Source organism: Chionomys nivalis, chromosome 3 (genome assembly GCF_950005125.1).
Source record: "Chionomys nivalis chromosome 3, mChiNiv1.1, whole genome shotgun sequence".
Lineage (NCBI taxonomy): Eukaryota > Metazoa > Chordata > Mammalia > Rodentia > Cricetidae > Chionomys > Chionomys nivalis.
This window is the reverse complement of record NC_080088.1, coordinates 23,792,534-23,815,204: the sequence shown is the minus strand read 5'-3', so window position 1 is coordinate 23,815,204 and position 22,671 is coordinate 23,792,534. Positions and strand designations below refer to the sequence as shown.

Genomic DNA, 22,671 nt, shown 5'->3' with positions numbered 1-22,671 from the left:
ACACCCCTAGACAAATGTTATCCACTCAGGGGTTTTGAACATCAGAAACCCCTCACCTCCACTTTTACTACTATAAAAAAAAACAACTCTAAGCCGGGCGATGGTGGCGCACGCCTTTAATCCCAGCACTCGGGAGGCAGAGGCAGGCGGATCTCTGTGAGTTCGAGACCAGCCTGGTCTACAGAGCTAGTTCCAGGACGGGCTCCAAAGCCACAGAGAAACCCTGTCTCGAAAAAAAAAACAAAAACAAAAACAAAAAAACAAAAAAACAAAAAAAAAAAAAAAAAACTCTATCTGAGTTTGGGGCTCTCTCTTTATTCTAATATGTTGGACATGTGGAGAGACCGAGTTTGCAAACTTGCATAAAATAAAGGCTCTTTGCTTTTAGATATGGGACTTGGTCTCCTTGTTGGTTTTTTGGGACTTCGTGGATTTGGACATAACAATTACAGAATTTTTAGAGTCTCAACAATTTGGGGGTTTTTTGTTGTGTTTGTTTGTTTTGAGACAAGGTCCTTCTATGTAGCTCTGGCTGTCCTGTGAGTCACGATGTAGACCAGGCTGGCCTCAAAATCAGAGACCTGTTTGCCTCTGCCTTCAAGGTATGCACTGCCATACCCAGTTTACAACACCAGTTATTTAAAACGAATCATTGTTAATATTAATTTTAAAAAAAGATTTTTTTATTTATTATGTATACAACATTCCTTCCATGTATGCTTGCAAGCCAGAAGAGGGCACCACATCTCGTTATAGATGGCTGTGAGCTACCATGTAGTTGCTAGGAATTGAACTCAGGACCTCTGGAAGAGCAATCAATGCTCTTAACCTCTGAGTCATTTCTCCAGCCCTAATATATTTTCTTTAACTTCTGTTAGCATTTTAAAAATATTTGTAGTTTGATCTCTAATTGGATGACTACTTTTACTATTCATATTAATGTGGATAGCAGCAATCTAATTATGTAACCCCACCTTTGTATGTGAGTTTGTGTGTCGGGCGTCTGGTTCATAGGAAATCTTGGTTATAATTCTCAGGTGTTGGCTAACTTAGTCTAAATTTCTTTCTAACTTTTGTCTGTTTGTTTGTTTGGCAGACATTTCAGTGACTTAAATCTTACGCAGTGTAGGCTTTTTGGTTGCCCAAGAATTGCACCTGTTTGCACATTTCTGTATCCATGACTAGAGTACAAGTTAGTATATGTAACCATACCCAGACTTTTCTCTTGCATTCCTAAAGAGAAGTCATTTCCTTGTGTTTTCAAGGCAAGTTCTTTCTCCAGCCCTCTGGAACTTGTCCTTGATTCTCTGATGACTGGTAAATAGTGACATTTATTTATAGGCAGATATCTGATAGTAAACTGACAAAAACAAAGAGTTGACTTCCTGTGTTATTTAGCTATTTGATTTGCGCTTATTCAGCCAGTTTGCTAAATAACTAAATTGAGATTTGCAACAGATGCATAACTATAGATTGCAAAGAGGGTCTCAATACTATTTTAATGCCTGGTCTATTTAAACCCAGTGCTGCTGAGGATACGAATTTAGAAGGAAGGTACATTTTCATAGCCTTACAGGGTTCAAAATTGAGATGTTAAAGTTAATGTGCAAATTTAGCAGAGTTTCTTCAGTGGCAGAAAATTTATATAAAAAGCATTCAGCTTCTGTAAAGGCATGTTCAACTTTAAGCTGTTGAACAAAATCAAGTACCTCTAGAATTCCTGCTAAACCCTTGAAAAGCTACAGACTTTGCAGTCTTATGCAGACAATGATTGTATAGATGTGTCGGCTATGATGTCAGTGGGTAGAAATAAGGGGAAGACAAGGGAAACAGAAAAAGGAATAGTACTTTATAGAAAGAGCAAAGTAGAATGGCTTATTTGATAACAGATAAAAAGGCATTCATTTGTTTATTTATTTTGTCTCTATCACTGGGATGAAGACTTGGTCTACCGCACCTGCTTGGAAAGGTCTTTAACAGACAAAAAAATTAGAAAATACAATCAAATTATTTTTCTAAACGATGATAAGCAATTTTGGATGCTTTAGAAATGGTGCAGTGGAGACAGAGGGATTGGGAAACGAAGAATGAAAGTACTGGAGGACCTTTCTCCAACTGATGGCCAGAAACTCCCTGAGCACAGCCTCCTGGGAGGCCATCTTCTTGAGCAGCCTCAGCTTGTTGCTCTGTGTTTTAAATAAGTCCCTATCGCCAGCTGTACCAGCAGCCTTTTGTTATAGATACTCTGGGCATTCGGGGAAAGCATTGAACGTTAAACATCATAAAAACAGGGCACACTGAGGGACAGTCGGGGAGCCGTTAACAAAGGTACAAATGGCCCTGAGAAAGATAATACCGCAGGAATATGTAGTATTTGGTCATGAAAGGTAGAGTGAACGATCAGGCTGAAATGTGGATTACCATTAAATGAGTGACACTGTAAGTCTAAAAGACTGTGATATGCATACAGTAGGTATATCACCAAAAATAACAATCACGTGTCTGAAAGCTAATCAAGATGTAAGGGGTTTTCCTGGTGGAACCACGAACATTGGGGATCCAAACATTCTTCCATGTGATACACTTACCTTCCCCGTGGCAAATCTGCATCATCCTTTTTCCACCTCACAGTTGGCTGGGGATCTCCCTGGACCTGACAACGGAATTCCACTGCCTCTTCTTCTAGCACCACCTGGTTAATAGGCCTCCTGAGAAAGGTGGGTCGTTCTTCGGGAGAAAAAAAAGGAAAAAGACACAAAGTAGTAAAATTAGGTGAGGCATGTATGATTTGTGAAAAAAATCAGTAAAAAAATCAAGAGATTTGTAATTTATACGTAATACACACATACATTATTCTGTCTCTCACCTATATCAGACAATGACTTACAAACCTAATATAATTAACTTGAAATACTTTTTTGAACATAAGAATCAATACGGTTTCTGTACAAGACTGTATAACTTCCTGAAAAAGATATGAAGTTGATATCCAGTGAATTCCTAAACCAAAATAGGTAAAACTTACTTTTTTTAAAAAAAGAAAAGACAAAAAAATCCCTCTAAATTATAATCAGAGAATTTAAGATGATTCCTCTATTATCATTGTCCAGAGTGGAAAAGTAAAAGATAAAGTTGATGATAAATAATAATAAAAATAATGAATATTCATGACGGAGCCATCAACAACATTCCAGGAAAATGTTACTTCCAGAAATATTCTTTAGCATTTCTCACTTGATACACTACTTTATAAAGACCCAATACATTTATCAATAATTTAATCCATGTATTGAAAGCTGTCTAACACAGTTAGAATATAATGTTTTTGTTTTGCTAATTATTTACTACTCTACATAATTTTTTCCAGTATTGTTCTTTAGTGCTTCAGTCTTTTAAGTCTATATTTTGAATTATACTCTAGCACTCTCTATATAAGAGGAAAATGCATTCCTAATTTCAAGGGTCTCACCATCAAAGAGATATAGCAGACAAAATATAGTTTTCTCCCTACAAACAATTACATCCCTGTCTAGTGTCTGTCTGTTCAGGTAATGGCTCACTACAGGAAAATGTACATCTTAAGTTTTATGAACATAGGTCTCTGAATCATATATCAAATCCAAGTTTGATACTTATTGATGTAGAAAGTGAACTTGGTCGTGAAAGACAGGAGAGTTACAAGGAGGAGGAAAGGGAAACAAAGTGAATATGACCATATGGCTGTAGTAAGCCAGGTCACATAGATAGAAATGATATAAACACATTAGGCAGGAAATTTTTTTGAAACTCATTCACTTAAAATAACAAACTAAAAACACAGAATGCAAATGGACATTTTTATTGACTACACTGAGATCAATATTCGTGAAAGAAATGTGAAACTAGCCGGGCGGTGGTGGCGCAGGCCTTTAATCCCAGCACTTGGGAGGCAGAGGCAGGCGGATCTCTGTGAGTTCGAGACCAGCCTGGTCTACAAGAGCTAGTTCCAGGACAGGCTCCAAAACCACAGAGAAACCCTGTCTCGAAAAACCAAAAACAAAACAAAAAAAAACAAAAAAACAACAACAACAAAAAAAAAGAAATGTGAAACTATAAAGGAAAGTTTATTTTTCCTTAAGGAAGACAATGATTGCTGGCATTTAGAAGGCTGAGAATGATACCTCTCCACAGATAAGTGGACAGTAGATAAAGGCAAGGAGCTATATAGCCCATATTTGTATTATGCAACTCCAAAATTTAAAGCTATAAAAAGGCAAGTAGAATTTTATCTTGAAAGGTTTATTTACTTATGTGTTTGTTTATATCTTTATTGTTATATTTTATGTATATGAGGGTTGTGACTGAATGTATGTCTCAACATCATATGTCCCCCAAAAAGGCTAGTACAAAATGTCAAATCTCCTGAGACTAGCGTTATGCACAGATGGTTGTAAGCCATTGTGTAGGTGACAGGAATCAAACTCAGGTCCTCTGGAATAACAGAGTCTTCTTGACCATTGAGCCATTGCTCCAGTCTGTAATGATGGAAAATTTGTAATGCAGAATTTACAAACAACCCAGACTAGATGCTTTGCTTCCAAAGAGTATATGTAGTTAGAATTAATTAGCAATAAAATATCCTGCCTAAACAACAAAACAAATGTACAAGTTAGAATGATTTATTTAAATTTGTTTCTTTGGAGTATGTGTATGTATGTAGGGTGTATTTATGTGCACAGAAAAACATATGTGTAGAAGAATGTGCATCATAGGAACATGTGAAGGACCAAGGTTCATGTTGCAAATTACTCTCCACAGTTCTTCCAACTTATTGATGGCAGGCACAATTTCTTTCTTTTTTTATTGACTATTTGGGAATTCCACGTAATGGAACCATTTCACACTCATGCCCTAGTCTGCCCTGGTCTGCACCCCTCATCCTTGTGATCTCCTTTCCCCACCCTACACCCCCCAAAACAAAGAAAACACACAGACGCACTCACACGTGTCCAATTTGTGTTGTCCATATACTCATTGGAGTATGGTCAAATTCCCAATGGCAAGTTCCTTAAAAAACTTAGTCCCCACCTGTACCCCTGCCAGAAGCCATCGATTTTGGATGGCTACACTTCAGCACTCACAATTTTTAAGTTCTATGGAATAATTCTCTTGTACACTGTAAAGATTTGCCACCTAAATTGGTTTAATAAAACATTGATTGTCCAGAAGTCAGGCAGGAAGTTTAGGTGAGGTGACCAAGCTAAGGATGATGGGAAGGAGAAGGGTGAAGTTAGAAGTCCTCAGCCAGAGACAGGGGGAGAAGAAGATTAATGCAGCATGCTAATAAAGGTGCCACTGTGTGGCAGAACATAAATAAGGAATATGGGAATAACTTAAAATAGAAGGCTAGTTATGAATAAGCCTGTGGTGTGGGACAAATGTCTATATTCTGTCAATTATATTTTAAATAAACACTGATTGGCCAGTAGCCATGCAAGAAGTATAGCTGGGACAACCAGACAGAAAGTAGAGATGGATCAATGAGAACAGGAGAATTCTGGGAAGAGGAAAGCCCATTCCTTTGCAGTCCCAGCCCAGACACATGAGAAACAAGATGTGACTGCCTCGCTGAAAAAGGTACCAAGCCATGTGGCTAACATATACTAGAATAATGGGCTAATAAAGTTATAAGAGTTAATAAGAAGCCTGAGCTAATGGGCCGATCAGTTTATAACTAATGTAGACCTCTGTGCAATTTCTTTGGGACTTAATGATTGCAGAAACCAGACAGGACAGAAATGCTGTCAACAAGCCTGAGTTATTATAAATAATATTATGTCTCTGTGTAGTAATTTGGAAGCAGCTGCTTGACAGGGAGTGGGTGATCAGGACAGAAAAACATCCAGCTACATTTAAGAGTTTTCTTCATGGTTTCCTATCTAGGTTGTTACTTTTGGGGGGCTGGAAAAGAGGAGTAGGGGTTGTCACAGAAGTCTTCTATGTGTCTCTTTCTCAGTTGTGAATAAGCAGTCATCAACAGCACTGCAAAACTAGGTTCCTTTCAGTACAGTTTCTTTTTTTTTTTTTTTCTTTTGAACACTGCCTGGCCCGTTAGTTCCAGCCTCTTATTGGCTAGCTCTTACATATTGATCTAACCCATTTCTAATATTCTGTGTAGCACCACGAGCTGGCTTACCAGGAAAGATCTTAACCTGCGTCTGTCTGGAGTATGAGAATCATGGCAACTGACTGACTCGGCTTCTTTCTCCCAGCATTCTGTCTGTTTACTCCACTCACCTAAGGGCTGGCCTATAAATGGGCCGAGGCAGTTTCTTTATTAAATGAAAGTAATTCCTCCATCATTTCCCCTTTTTTTGTTTAAACAAAAAAGAAAGGCTTTAACTTTAACATAGTAAAATTACATATAACAAAACAGTTATCAAGTAAAAATTACAATATTTACATCTATTTTATCTTTATCATAACTAAGGAAAACAGCTATAACTATCTATCTATTCTTCAACTCCATCAAAGACTCCAGAAGGATATAATATTACCTAAGTAAATGAGATGTAAGCAACTTACAAAACTCTAGAAATCACAGAGACATCTCACCGCCTGGACAGTCGCCGAAAGTTCCTCTGTACCATTGGGGCATCCAAGAAACTGCTCTTGCCTGGACTGTTGCATAAACTGGACACAAAGAACCCGCAGAGAGAGGACTACTGAACTTGCCTAAAGGTAAAATGATCTTTCGGGGTTCCTGATTCATGAAAGAGTCTGCGAGACATTCTGCAGGACACAGCAGATAGTGACTGAACTGCCTTTGAAATTTCCTGCTTCATGGAAATGTCTGCTGGAAACTATGGGCCTGTAGGCCGAAGATGGATGCCCCAATGGTTCAGTACAGTTTCTTAATCAAACTGAGGGGTCAAGGCTATGGCTAATCTGTCTGTCATTGCTAGAATTAAAGTCTCCAAGCACATAGGCCTTTATGTGGATCTGGGGATCTCTAAGCACTGAGCCATCTCCCTAGCCTCAACATTTTCCTTTTAAATGGTGTGAGCAATGTATTTTAAGCATAATGATGCTGTGTTTTGTTTCAGCAGTAAGTAGACAATAGGATTAGTATATCTCTACAAGTGTTTCAAATGTTAATAGTAAATTAGCATAGGAAGTGAGTTAGGCATTTCCTATGCTGTTTGATGCTTTCATCCAGAGCCGTATTAACCCCCTGCCAACAGAGAGGAAACCACTAATAACATCACTTGAGGCTGAAAATTGATATTTCAAGAGGAGACCTCTTCTGTTTCTCTGATGTTAATGGGGGTATTGTACCATACCTGGCCTATGGAGGAACAAACCATAGCTCTGTTTTCGATCATTAGGCAAATGTGAATGTGGCTTCTCATACCCCAGGCTCCAAGCTGAATGGATTGTAAATAACCAGCAGCTTTGTTTCGTCAAGAAGATGGTGAGAGATGAAGCTAATCATAGAGGGAGGGCGGTGGATGTGAAGGGCATGTGCAATAGCTCAAGGAATAGGGCAGTTTGACTGAAGGAGAACTGCTGCTGGGCTCCTATATCTCGTAGCAGAACCCTCTAAAAACTAAATGGCAAGGATTTGCATTGGCAGATCTGTGAAAGGTCAAGCCAAAGAGGAAAATGGTTACTGAGTAAAATTATTTCACTACAGAAAGGCAGTAGACTTAAGAGATGCAAAATGAATTTTCCATCAGATGAGCAGAGGGATTTTTAACAAATTGAGCATACTGGTAAATACCTTGTGTGTTTGTGAGTGTGAATTCTTGTGAGAAAATGACCCTTGCATGCTTAAGTCATTGTAAGTAAACTTCCCATTCCTAGAAGTCAAACTAACTTTGGATAAATAGTTAAAGGAAGTTATATATGCAACAGTAAAGGAAAATAAACACAAATAAGGTAATGTTTGCAGCTGTAGCATTTAAATTAAAAGAATATCTAGATAAGCAATCAAAAGTACATTTTTAAGCATGATAAAGATTTCTGTCAAATATTAAATGTAAATATCATTTTAAAAGGAACGATGATAAAGTCAAGTTCACTGATATTAGATAGAAGGTCCTCTCCACATTAATGATCAATAAGAATGACGAGTGATGCCGGGCGGTGGTGGCGCACGCCTTTAATCCCGGCACTCGGGAGGCAGAGGCAGGCAGATCTCTGTGAGTTCGAGACCAGCCTGGTCTACAAGAGCTAGTTCCAGGATAGGCTCCAAAACCACAGAGAAACCCTGTCTCGAAAAACCAAAAAAAAAAAAAAAAAAAAAAAAAAAAGAATGACGAGTGACTAATGAAAGAAGGGTCAACACACATGTCCTCAAAGACAGCCTTAACCTCATCAGAAGACAGAATGAATAAGGTTTACAAAGATAACAGCATTGCTAGCAATACTAGAAAATAAGGGGTTTGGAATGGATTATTACAAATTAATATGTTGAAAATCCATTGACACTAGAATCAGCTATAATGCTATGGAAAACTAGAATACACTGTAAAATATCTAAGTATCACATGTGTCAGGTTTTTATATTATGCTGTTTAAAGGTTGCATGTTTAATAGAACACGACACTAGTTCTATTAAAGGTCATAAATATTATTCTCAGGCAAATCTTTCAGTGTTGTGTTTAAAATGGCTCAATCACAGTATTATAATATATTTACTGTAATGAACAAAGTTTAACTTAAACATATCACAAAACATGGGATAAGTTTCCTAAATACTTTTGGTTGCCATACATGGTGGAAACTCCATTTTATATGGTGATGTGGGGAAGCACCTGAGCTATAATTTCAAGAAAAGGCAAGAGAGATATCCCGTGCTGCTGTTCTGATTTACCACAGAGAAGGGGTAACTTCACACACATCTCCCTCTCTCTGTCTAACAGGGTCCCACTGTTATGTAAATAGATAATCACAGGAAAGCAAGTGGCATATGTAAGACTCAGCCAACCATGATTAGCTTAATAGGAACAGACCACCCAAAGGAAGTTCTTCACTTCCATTATCACGTGCCAGTGTTGGGCCTAGCCACTATAAGCTTAGTGGAGGCCTGAGTCTCAGTAGTTTACCCTGAGGCAATACCTGGTTGCAGACCACAGTGATTACCCAGGCATCATCCAAGAACAGACCGTCCAAAGGAAAATCCTAACATTCCACCACTGTAGATAGGATCACCAGCTAGCAAACATTCACCAGGACACCCTAGACAAATGTCAGCCAATCAGGGGTCCTGAACCTTAGAAATCCCTCACCCCCACTTTTGTTGCTATAAAAACCCAACTCTAATGAGCTCTTCGATTGTTCCAATATGTTGGACATATGGAGAGACTGGGTTTGCAAGCTTATATAAAATAAAGGTTCTTTGCATTTACATATGGGACTTGGTCTTCTTGTTGGTTTCTGGGGGACTTTGTGGATCTGGGCATAATGGTATACAAATACTAAAAGTCTGATATTGGACACTGAGATGGTTCAGCAGTTAAGAGCACTGCCTGCTCTTCCAAAGGTAATGCATGGTGGCTCACAACCATCTGTAATGAGATCGGGTGCCCTCTTGAGGAATAGACCTGGTCAGTTGTCCTCATCAACTTAGACTATGAAACCCAACATGGATAAGTTCAATAGAACCACCATACAGGCTGTCCATGTGTGCTTTCACATTGCCAGGGCATAAACTTCATTTCATCCATAATACAATTCTTTTGACAGGAAAAGAAATGGAGTTCAAGAATAATGGAGATGAAAGTTACTTGTATCTCCCATAGGGAGATGGGTTTTATGACTCAGTATCTCAGTTTGCCTTCCTTCCTATGATATAATTTAACAACTTATTGCTATATTGGACTTTGGAAGATATTACTCTGAGAATTTCCATACCAATATTCAAATACACATTTCTAATCTGTGTTATTTATTATTCTAATTGTATTATATTAATTTTTAATACCCTCTTTCTGATTTGTGATACATATAATTAGGGCTGATGAGAGAGGGGGAGTTGATTGGGGGAGGGATATGGGAGGCGGTGGCGGGGAAGAGACAGAAATCTTTAATAAATAAATAAATTAATAAAAAAAACAAGTTAAAATAGAAAGTAAATTAGGTAAAAACTTTTGGCTCACCAAGATATGATTGATAATAAAATAATTTCTCCAAATTTTCCAAATACAAATGAACTGGACATTATAAATATAATTCTCACTTATTAATTGTTCTTACTATATATAATTTTATTGTTTTAGAGTTAAAACCTTTTCTTTTTATTTAGACAAAAAGGAGAAAATTTTGTGGAATATTTGTATACTGTGTGAATATATATTGCTGTGAATGATTTAATAAAGAGATGGCAGGAGAAAAAAAATGAACAAAAAAAACAAAAAAAAAACTGCAGGGTTCATTAACATGGTATATATTCAAAAAATTGGGGGAAGAAATACCTTTTTTCTTCTATTAATTGCATTTTATTTTCTAGAAATTCATGAAACAGAAACATGAACATTAAAAACTAACAAATTGTATTTAAAATGGAAAATGTATTTTCAGATGTTTAACATTGGTTTTTACTACTGTTATCAAAGTAACCCCCCTTTAGATACAAACTACAAAGCTAAATATAAGTGTCTAAGGTTTCTCTTTTTGTACTAAAATCATAGAAAAAGATAAAAAGGAAAGTCAGGGGAGTGAGAGTAAGTTGATAATAGAACAATCTAGAGAATCTACTGAGAGACAAGAATCACATCCAATATCCCCTAATGTCCACAGAGATTATACCCAGAAAGCTCTGGACAATTGAAATAAACAGTGTAAAAATCTTGATCCATTGAACAAGCCAACTTAATTTTAAGATATGTCGAAATGAGGCTACTGATTTTTTCCCATGGTATCCCCTTATGTCTGACCACTTATTGAAAAGGCAGAGGCACAAACCTCTAGGGCCATCTGTGGACGGCTTATTAGTTTCCAGTCCCCCTAAGTCAGCCGATCCCTAATTATATAACTATGCCATGATCAGAGGCAACTTCTTTGACAAAGCAATTAACTTTTTTTTTTCAATGAGATTAACTGCATTTGAATCACCTGCATAACTTGCTTGCAAGGTTAATCTCTCTGGAGATAACTGTTGTTTGCCAGTGTGTTATTCTATAGACTAAAGCTCTCAAATAGTCCTGTCAACCTAGTTACAAATCAGTATGGTAGAAAACCCAACTTTACATGTAGCTATAATCAAATCTAATGTCTTGTCTTACTACAGTCAAGTCAACATTAGGCAGGGAGAGAAATATTCAACTTTACACTATACCAACAATTCAATAGGTGTTTGAATAATCTTTTCTTGTTTTTATGCTACAGAGAAGAAATTAAGAACACAGTCAAAGCATTCTCCATTTCAACAGGATATAGTAGTCTTTGAGAGTGGCTGTAACTGTAATTGCCAAGGACTGTGACATGGCAGTTATTTTCTGGATGACCTTAGCAATTTTAAGGTAAAATTCCCTTGAGATTGTAAAAGCAGTCCTGTGGCTATAATTGCATAGGTGGGGTTGTTTAAGTACTATAAGAAGAAACTATGTAATAAAAGGACATTAGAGCTAACTACTGCTTGTAAACCTTGCCTTGCCTTTATCTGCCCTAGCAGAAACTGCCTTGGTGCAGTGCCTATAAAGTAAGGAAGTCATCAGATGGTTAGTTTCACAGGTCTCCTTTGACTTTACAGTGTATGTCTAAAGGGACAGAAGCTTGATAACCATTGAATGCTATTACTGTGACCTTCCACTGGCAACCTGGATGTGGTCACATAAATTCTGACTGAATTAATTTAGTTTTGACAATAATTTTATTCTTGGAAGTAAAGACCAACATAGATAAAATTTGGATGAGAAAATTCTCTCATCAAGTTTTAAAAACAATATTTAATGTTATCCTTGATAATAGACTATGAAGCACCATTACAGAATATGCCCATGTGAACAAATTCCATCACTATCCTGAAGCATTAAAATAGATTTTAAAATATAGTAGGTACTTGAGAAATATTCACAAGAAAGTACTACATTGCTTCTACTAATCAGGATGATTTATTCAACATATCATTTGAATTCTTACTTGAAATCTGCAGCATGGATAGATATTTCTTTTTATAGTTTTATGTTTTTATTTTTATAAGCATAAGTGTTTTGCCTGCATGGGTGTCTGTGTACCATGTGTACCTGATGCCTGTGGAGGCCAGGGGAGGCTGTCAGATCCCCTGAGACTGGAGTTACAGATAGTTGTAAACTGTAATATGGGTACTGGAAATCAAACCCAGATTCTCTAGAAGAGCAATCAGTACTCTTAAGCCTGGATCCATCCCACCAGCCCCAAGACAATGATATTTTTTACGGTTTTTGAGATAGCAATATTTTTAACTTTATCTATGTGTATTTTAGCTCCTTTCAACATATGAGCCAATTTTCTCAACTAGTGTCTTAAAAAGCACATCACAAGCCCATGTCTCAGTCCTCATTCTTCATGAAGAGGCTAGTTGCTAGTAGTCAAACACTAACTGAAAATCATGAGGAGAGAAAGTTTATGATATACTTTTAATGGATGGAAACGAAATATGGATGGATGTCAATACATGATATGTTATTTGAAGAAAGCCTTCTCCATAAAATCAGAGCAATGGACACAAGAGCAAGTTTGTGGAAAGGAATTATAAATAAGGAGAGGTAAATTAATACCACAAAGAAACATTTATAATTCAAACAGTGTTATTAGAATTGAGGGACACAAAGCCTGCATAGTGGTACCTGCCTGCCATGCCCAAATCAGAAGGCAGGGATGGGAGGATTGTGAATCTGAAGACAGCTTGAGCCATAGAGCAAGACCATGTCTCAAAAGAAAAAGAAGCAAACTTTGTGTCAGAAAGAAACACATGAAGCAAACACAGATTACTATCAATAGTATAAACAGAATAGGAAAGATCCAGAAGTATAACATGCAATTCATTAAATACATGTTTCACAAAGTCAGGTTGGTAGCAGAAGGAGAAGGCAGCAATAACTTATAAATGGTGCCTAAGCAGGACCAGAAACCCAAATTCCAGGAGGGCGAGTGAGTGCTGTGCTTTCATGGGCCTCTTCTCCATGAAGCAAAGTGTGTAAAGGTTGCCATAAAGGACAAACAAGTGAAACACTTTATCCATTACAGTGGTTGGAATAATAATTGGCATGAATAGTTTCCAGAAAGCAGAGCACTCAAATACATGGACACCAGCTTGCAGAACACAGTGAGAGTCTTCAAAAGGCTAATCAGGAACAATATGCAGATGACTGTACCAGGAAAGAAGACATCTAGTCCACAGCAGAAAAATGTTGAAGTGAAAATAAAAAAGAACAAGCAGAAAACACCTGGAAATGGAGATGATGGCAGCACTGGTGAGACACCTCAGCCTCCTATGAAGAAAAGAGCTCAGGAAGATCCTACCATTGAAAATGAAGAAACATTTAAGAACAGATTTGAAGTTAAAGATTCCTGAAGAGCTGAAATCATGGCTTGTTGATGAATGGGACTTGATCATCACACAAAACAACTTTGTTATATTCCTGCCAAGAAGAATGTGGATTCAATTTTGGAAGATTATGCAAATTACAAGAAATCCCTAGGAAATACAGATAAAGAATATGGTATCAATGAGGTCGTAGCAGGACAAAGGAGTACTTCAGTGTAACAGTCGGCACTCAGCTGCTTTATGAATTTGAAAGACCACAGTTTGCTGAAGTTCTTGAAGATCTTCCTGATGCACCCATGTCCCAGATGTATGGAGCACCACACTGAGATTATTTGTGCGAATTGGAGCAATGAGAATAGCCTTATTTTATTACTGAGCTATCTACATGATTTCCTCCAATACCTGGTAAAGAACTCTGCAGCTTTGTTCCGTGACGGTGATTGCCATCGGAAAGCTGTGTGAGGGGCATTCTCTCTTTCTCACTTGTGCTTGGATCTCTGCAGTTTTGTTTTTCGTCCTTCTCTTATACAAATGATGTACTTTGAAGAGCCGTTAGTGTATAACACAATTGATAGTTGCTTTCTGTTTGATTTTAAACTGATGTGGGATTTCCCTCTGTATGTTGTGATTGCCATTGATAAATAAAGGAACAGCTCTGGACCTATAGCAAGGCAGGACTTAGGTAGGCAGGAAAAACTAAACTGAATGCTGGGAGAAAGGAGGCAGAGTCAGAGAGAAGCCATGTAGCCCTTCTGGACACAGACGCCAGAACTTTATGCAGTAAGCCACAGTCACATGGCAATATGCAGATTACTAGAAATGGGTTAAATTAAGATATAAGTGTTACCCAATTAAAAGCTAGAGCTGATGGACCAAGCAATGATTTAAATAATATAGTTTCTGTGTGATTATTTCGGTGCTGAGCTGATGAGCAGCCGGGAACCAACAAGTAGCCTCCTCCAACATTAAACAGAGAAAATAAAAGGAGTCACTGCTCCTTTTTTCTTTCTTTTTCATTTCAAAATTTCTATCAGTGTATTCAACAATGGGCAGGAAAGGGACACGCTGTATAGTGTTTTATTCCCTAGTTGACAAAGCTGCTTTTGAATGCTGGTGGTTCTGTTTCTTTGACACTATGCACTTTAAAGGTTCACTTCAGTGTATATAATTGAACACCCATCCATCTGTGCTTTATTTTTTTTGGAATGGTGCTTAAAAAGTCCATCTTTTGCAAGTCATCAATGTTGTTCCTTAGGCATTTTATCTTTGCTTAATTGTTAAAAAATGGTGACTTGTTTCATGAGTTTTGTATGTGTGTCTAGTGCATGTTTTAACATGATAGCTGCAATGTATCTGTAGCTACAATTTTATTTAAAAAAGTTTTTCAGATCTTCAAATAATTCTTTCCTTTAAATTTCAAAATAAATAAATAAATAAATAAATAAATAAATAAATAAATAAATAAATACATGCTTCACCGAAGCCAAACAGAAAGTCCAATGAAATGAATAGAGTCGCTTTGGTTGACAGATTTCTGGTTTGATTTTTTTTTTTGACTAACATATAAATAAACGAGGTTGTGGATGAGTGACCAATCAAGGCATATACTTGCAATGTGTCAGAACAGTGAGAAGTGAGATAAGGACACACTGACACACTGCTAAGGGTTTTGAAGGGAAAAAAGTAAATCAAAAGACCCAACTACATGCAAAGGTATGCCAATGCAGTCATAGTAGACTTCTCTAAAGGAATGCAAGGGGGCTGAATAACTTTGGAGAGGCACTTTCCATGGTAAGAGAAAATTAAAGAATTTTGACATTATGATTTTGTAACTTAGATTTCACATAGAGTAAAGGCATATGAATTTGGGATGTGCCCTGAGCTCCAGGCAAGCAGAAAGCAATGGATAAATACTTCCATAATCAGGAAGTAAAGAAACACATACAGGATATTAGACATTAGGCATAAAGAATCTAACATAAAAGTAAGGGAGGAGAAAATCAGGGTTGGAAATTCTGGAGTAGACCTGAGTGCACAGGGTCTGGGATCTCCAGGACAGCTATAATAGGGGAGCACATACTGTTGAGTTATGAAAAATAGAATGTAGGCTTTACCAGTTTGAAACAAGCATAGTTTCAGAACAGAAAATGAATCACAATATAATAACATTTAGTTCATTGGTCATAATATTTACATGGTTAAAAATAACACAAAACCTTTTATTTGTCCATGTGTAAACAAGTGTCTAAGTATGTGCATATACATGCTTATATTTGTGGGCACCAGCGTACCCATGGGACACACATGGAATTCTGAGGAAACTTTGAGTGCCAGTTCTCATAACCCATCTTGTTTGAGACAAGATACATCAGGGTAGCTAGCCTGGATGCTTCAGTGTCTGTCTCTACTTTCCATCTTGCTGTAGAGAGATTGGAGATGTGATCTATTATTCCTGTTTTACATGCATATTGGGGATTTAAAATCATATTCATATGTTTGCATGAATAATTCTTGTTTACTGAGACATCATTCTAGCCATACAAATTTCAATATCAATAGCACAAATGATTCTAAAAAGAGTATACTAAAAAGAGATAGATAAAAGTTCAAGGCCAGCCTGGTCTACAAGAGCTAGTATGAGGACAGGCTCCAATTTCTTATTTTTCAAAATAGAATATAGAGTGGTGTCATAATTAATATATAAAATATATACTAAAAAACATGTTTAAAATATTAAAATGAATACCCCAAAAGGGAGAGGAGAACAAAATAAACTTTCAAAGGTAATCAACAAAGAAATAATGCACCTCTGTGTATATGCATGTGTGTGCATGTGTATATGTGTGTATATGCATGTATGTATTTATGTACATCCATGCACATGTGGAAGGATTCTTAAGGAAGCTGTAATATTTCAGTATTTTACTTTGATATTTAACAGCTATGATATGTATTGAAATTGCAGGGTACAAAACTGATTTTGTGTATTGTTTGGACACACTTAAAAATAATTTAGATTTTTAGCCTTTTTTAATAAATAGTTTTTGGCTTATAGATTGCATGCTTCAATCCTAGTTTCTCTGAGCATGTTTAGGCTCTTTAAAGCTTAACATATGCATTAATTATCTAGAGTGGGAAGTAGTTCTTTATGTGGGAAGTATGTTCTTTATGAAATGTCTAGGGTTTGTTACAGATGACAGAGTCATTTCAGACTAGAATACTACATTCTGATTTTTAGATTTGATAATGGGAACACTGACTTTTAGACTTGATAATGCACACTTGAGGAGGAGGTTATCTCATATACAGAACATGATTGCTAAGAAACAAATAGAACAGATCACTCATCTGGTACTTAGAATCAGTTTACTGTGCTCACACCTTAGTGGAAAGTGTCACAGGAAAATGGAGTGTGCAAACTACATTTCCTAGATCAAGTCCAGTTGTTGAATAAAACAACCGAAAAAACAGATACCTTTTTTCAGTAATGTAAATAACTACTGGATAAGGTAAGAACCTCTATTTTTTATTTGCTCACCTTGCACTTTATTAGTGAATGATATTTCTTGAAGAGCAAACATCACAAATTACTTTTCCTGTAGAACCTCTTTAGTAAAGCTGCCATTTCATAGCCAGAGACCATTGTAGTCAAAGACCCTAAGGTGAACTTGTAGCTACTTGAAGATAAAACTGAGCAGGTGGACTAAGAAATGTAAACCAGGTTTACAAACATAATTCCAAAATTATACTATTTAGTAGTGCTGAACTGAAAGGCAGTTTGTTTTTTAATGTTTTCAAGGTAAGGGATTCAAGTGTAATAAATGAGCGGGGTCCCCCTGTTGACCTTATTTCTCTAAAATTAGGAGTCACAGATCAGCAAAACTCTCACACAGAAATCACAGCTTTGATCAGACTATCACTTCCCTATTCTATCTTTCCTTTCTTCCAATAATTGTTTAAAAATCATGTATATATACATATATCACACATGCATATATATCTCATCTCTCATATCATATCATTTCCCCTTTGCCTGCTTCTTCCAGATCCTCCCCCTCCATTTCAGGACAGTTTCATTCTTTCTCTCTTTGTCTCTCTGGTTTCTGCCTCTCTCCTTTCCTTTTTCTTGATTTGGGGTATTGTTTTGTTACATATAAAATGGAATTTCAACTTTTCCTCAACTTATTGTATATGAAAGTCCTCAGGTCAGTTTACACTATCAGATAACTGTTTCTTGGCTCCCTAAATCAATTCTTCCACAGGAACTGCTTCTGGATAAATTTAATCTCTTGGGTTGATAGCTATTTTTAAAATAATTTATAATTTGTACCACAAATTTTGACAGGCTTACAGGTCTCTTGCAGTTCCCATAAAGTCTTTAGGAAAAGTAGGGTAAATATTTCAAATACAGACACATTACTGGTAGATCTAATTGGTCTGGTAATGACATTGAACCCTTTCAATTTCCCTTTGAAGATAGTCTATACAGTCATAATGCAATGTTTTTCTACTCAAGAGCTTGTGGTAGTTACAAAAAAAATAGCAATGAGTGTTTCTTTAAATAGAAGAGCTATTCTTGTGGGCTTTCAATGCTGATATTCAGTGACCACTAATTTCATATCTTACCAGACCCAATTGTATTTTTATTTATTACTATGTAGAGGGAGTTTGAGACTCTTAAAGCTGACTGCATATGATTTAGAGGAAAACTTAAGAGTTTTCTGGACTAGGTGGACAGAAGTAGTCTACAGGGCTACATTGAACAGAAATATAGAATTATATTTATTTGTTTCTTTAATAAATTATGGAATATTTCCTGCCTTTCTCATTTGGGACTAGAAGTGGGGGACTATCCACGGGGAGTATTATCAGAGATTATTCAACATGCAGAAGTTTGAAAAAACCTTGATCTTTCATTCAAGAGAACAACCAGAGAGGCATCACAGGATCTGCTTCCATAGCAATGCTCCCAATCATATGACTGGATAGTGCCTCTGAAGCTACACTCAAGAAGACACTCCACTAGATACCTATGCCAGACTTCAACACTGGGCTTGGACAAGTTCTAGAGCAATGACCATAAGTAGAGACCTTGCCATAACACGCATTGAGTTAGAAGAGGCATAATTTAAAAACTTACATATGCTCTTAACTTTTAGACTATTTAATATCAGGATGAGTAAAAAATGTTAATATGTATTTAAACCCACATACAAGTACACATGTGTCTGCATATTATATACATATATGTATGTTTATATGTATGCATCTAATACCTAATAAATATATTAAAACAGAATGAGTGAGGAACATTAATTCTCTGAGAAATAGTGTGATTTTTAATATTTTGAAAAACAGATATTTAAATAATCTTAAATACATGAATACAGTAGGCAAACTGATGTTTCTTTTTAAAAGACAAAGTGACGTTTCTTTCTAAATTTGACATTAAAGTTTTCATCATAAAATGCCTCAAAATCCCAATTCTAATCACTATTGATTACTCCAATTAATGAGTCATTGTTCATATATATCCTGATGGAGGTGGGTCTTGTATTAATCTGTTGCTTTCATTGGTTAATTAATAAAGAAACTGCCTAGGCCCATTTGATAGGCCAACCCTTAGGTGGGTGGAGTAAACAAAACAGAATGCTGGGAAAAAAAAGCTGAGTCAGGGAGTCGCCATGATTCTCCCACTCCAAACAGACACAGGTTAAGATCTTTCTTGGTAAGCCAGCTCATGGTGCTACACAGAATATTAAAAATGGGTTAGATCAATATGTAAGGGCTAGCCAATAAGAGGCTGGAGCTAATGGGCCAGGCAGTGATTAAAAAAATACAGTTTCCGTGTAATTATTTCAGGGCATAAGCTATCCATGCGGGCAGCTGGGTGCCGGGGACGCAGCCCTGCCGCTCATATTACAACAATATCCTAAACTTTAGTGCTAACGAAACTGCAGCTATTTATAATTTGTGTGTACTAATATTGTCAGTCTGACAGGATGTAGAATTATTGATGAGAACAACTTTGAGCTTGTTCATGAGGGAGCTTCTAGAATAGGTTAAATGAGATAGTAAGAGATATCCTAAATAAACACAGTATAGGGCTGTGTTCATAGAAAAACATTAACCTAGCAGCAATGTTCATGTCTCCTTACTTCCTGACTGTAGATGCAAAATAAGCATTTAGTTTCACCAAGCAATTGTGACCAGGACTTCTCTGCCACTGTGCCCCCAGATTCTCCTTTACTCAGCTGCTTCCTTTGAAGTATTTGGTCACAGAAACAAGAAAAGAAACTGATACATAAATTAGAAGAGAGTTTTACCGAAGACAGTCAGCTCTGCAGGGTCGCTGTCTCTTTCTCCCACCATATTGGTGCCCACACAGGTATACATCCCTGCATCACTTTTCCTGGTATTTGATATCATAAGTTTTCCACCTCGGATCTAGATAAAATAAACAAATGGAAAAGAAAGAGAAAAGAAAGAGGCTCTAGTTAATAATTTTGATTTTTTAAGGTCTGCCAAACTTATTGCTGAAAAATAATTTTATTTTTTATAGAATTTTGATTATAAGTAAAATAACTTGAATAAACCATTGAATTTAGAGATGGTTTGATATATAACAAAAGCCAATGAGTCTCTTTTCAAAAGCACGTACTCAACACAAAACCATAAAGACCAAATTCTCATTGAAGTGGTAACGCTTCATAATAACAGCAAAAGCAGAAACATTTGAATATATATTGCAATATCTATCTAGTTTTTAGGTTTTGTATAATGGTGCCATCTCAATGTATACATGGCATAAATTCATATTATAAAATATGTATTTAAATATCCCAGGTAATACATGACTTTTTTAAAATAATGTTGTAGCATTTTTTTTTTTTTTTTTTTGCACCGTGAGGATGTGTCTTTGGCAAGGCACCTTCTGATTGGCCAATGGATAGGAAGGAGAGGATAGGCAGGAATTCCTGGGAGAGAGAGAGAGGAAGAGGAGCCAAATCTAGGTGCAATGCAATGCCAGCAAGATGTGGACCAATTTGGCCCTACAGAATGAGAGAGAGGTAAAAAGGCCATATGGCAGAACACAGATTATAGAAGCATGTTAATTTAAGTTATATGGGCTAGCTGAGGACAAGCCTAAGCTAAAGGCCAACCTTTCATAATTAATAAGATGTGTTTGTTTCATTATTTTGAGTTGGAGGTCCCAAAAGAGAATTTAACAACAAAATAACATATGTCTAGTCAAATGAAACATTTATTTTAATAAAATACATTAATTCTCAGTCACTGTGTTTTATCTAAATGATGAACTACTAAATAATATCTAATTGAAATTTTATTTCAGTGAAGTCCTCATTTCCTTTTATAATACTGAATCTAATATAAAACGAGAGGTAGACTTTAAGCTTAATGGCTACATTTATATTTTAATATCAATGTATGAAGCATAAATGACTGCTAGAAACCTCTAGAGAGTGAAGATATTAATATTACACTACAAAATCACAATTACATATTCAAATTGGTGCAATTATTAGTATAACGTAGACATTTATGATTGTCTCACCGAGTCCCATCCAAAATTTAATATGTGGTATATGGAAAATTAGCATTTAGATCCAATTTTGGTGTTAATATGTTAACAGAGTTCATTCCGATGTGAAACTCAGTGTCTCTAGACTTTCTTGTAAATGGACTCACACTTATCCTCTCTTCCTTGTCATCAATTCGGACTTTATCTTTCTTCCAGTAGATGGTAGGTTCTGGGTGTCCTCGTGGGGGCTGGCACTCCAAGATTGCAGGCTCTCCAGCTGCCACTACCACATCTGTGGGGTTTTGCCGGAAGTCATCTCGCAATACTGAAGAAAAATTAAAACAGGTAAAAATATTCTTAATGATACTATTCCATTTTGTCTTGCCAACATTAACTTCAAGTCTTAGCCATGTGATAAATGCTGGGTATTTCTAGTGCACATAGCCATATCTACTAGAAAAATATGTCAAATCCAACCTAAGTGCTCACTGATGGGGAAAGAGTTACTGGGGGGAGGCATTCACATATATTGGTTCTAAAATCCAATTTTAAAAATAATATATCAAACATCAATGAAATAAGATATTTATGTTATAACTCTGAGCTGTAATAACCATGCAAGGTATGAAACATTTTGCATAATGTAGATCTACTTTCTATTAAGAAAAGTGTATATGGGTATGTGTTCGTGAGTGCATTACAATAAATGTCTAAGATAAATTGAACCCTGAAGCAAGCTGGAGTGAGGACTTTGAGAAGCTCTCTTGCTTATGACATGAATGTGGACTCACAGCTTTCCACACTTCACTAAGCAAACTTATTGTTGACTTTTGCAATGCCCTAGCACCCACGTCTGATTGTTTTGTTTCAAAACCCTCTGCATTCCCACCTGCCAAGTGACATCTGGGAAGCATGACATGCAGAACAGAGATACCCTTTATGTCACTGTTGCAGCCTGAATCATCCCTCTTTTCATTAGTAAGGAGAACAGCAGGTTGGACCTCTGATACAACCTTCAAAAATCTGGCATGCGTCAGATGTCCAAATGTCACACATCTATTAGTGTGATCCGTTCTTCTCCTAGCAAGATGGGAAGCCTGCATGCCCTATCAGATGGAGAAGAACTGAGTGTGTCTGGCAAACAGTGGCCCTAACTATTTTAGTAAAATCATTCAAAATAGGAGTTGAGATTAGCTAACATGATGTTTACCTTCACTATTCGTGTTTCCCAATCACATTCATTTTCCTTTTCTTTGACATTCCAACACTCACAAGCTTTGTTTTCTCTTACTCGATTAGTTTTGTTTAGTTTTGTTTTCTTTGAGGCAGTCTCACTATGTAGCCGAGGTTGGCCTCAAATCAATGATTCTATGATTCTCCTATATGTCAAGTATTTTGATTTCAGGCACATAGTACAATCTAGCAAACAAAGTTTATTTTAAAGTATGTAAAGCTAAAATTTATATCTATCACCTTTCTTTCTTTCTTTCTTTCTTTCTTTCTTTCTCTTTCTATATGTCTATCTATTTATCTATCTATATCATCTAACTATCTGCATATACTCCTCCATTATCTATAGTACAGGTACACACATGAGGTATGTCTGTTTCTATATGTA

The 22,671-nt window shown here is 36.5% G+C and overlaps 1 protein-coding gene and 1 pseudogene across 9 annotated transcripts in view; one reads left to right on the top strand and one right to left on the bottom strand.

Annotated features, from left to right (window-relative positions):
• Positions 1 to 22,671, bottom strand: part of Robo2 (roundabout guidance receptor 2) — a 522,758-nt gene that overhangs the window by 142,284 nt on the left and 357,803 nt on the right. For all 9 annotated transcript variants that reach the window (XM_057763633.1, XM_057763635.1, XM_057763628.1 and 6 more), the window contains exons 3-5: positions 21,221 to 21,378; positions 19,837 to 19,957; positions 2,589 to 2,727 (exon numbers count right to left, since the gene is read on the bottom strand). In XM_057763633.1, coding sequence (XP_057619616.1) covers positions 2,589 to 2,727; positions 19,837 to 19,957; positions 21,221 to 21,378 — 418 coding nt within the window. The remainder of the gene's footprint in view (positions 1 to 2,588; positions 2,728 to 19,836; positions 19,958 to 21,220; positions 21,379 to 22,671) is intronic.
• Positions 13,070 to 13,972, top strand: LOC130870818 (mortality factor 4-like protein 1; annotated as a pseudogene).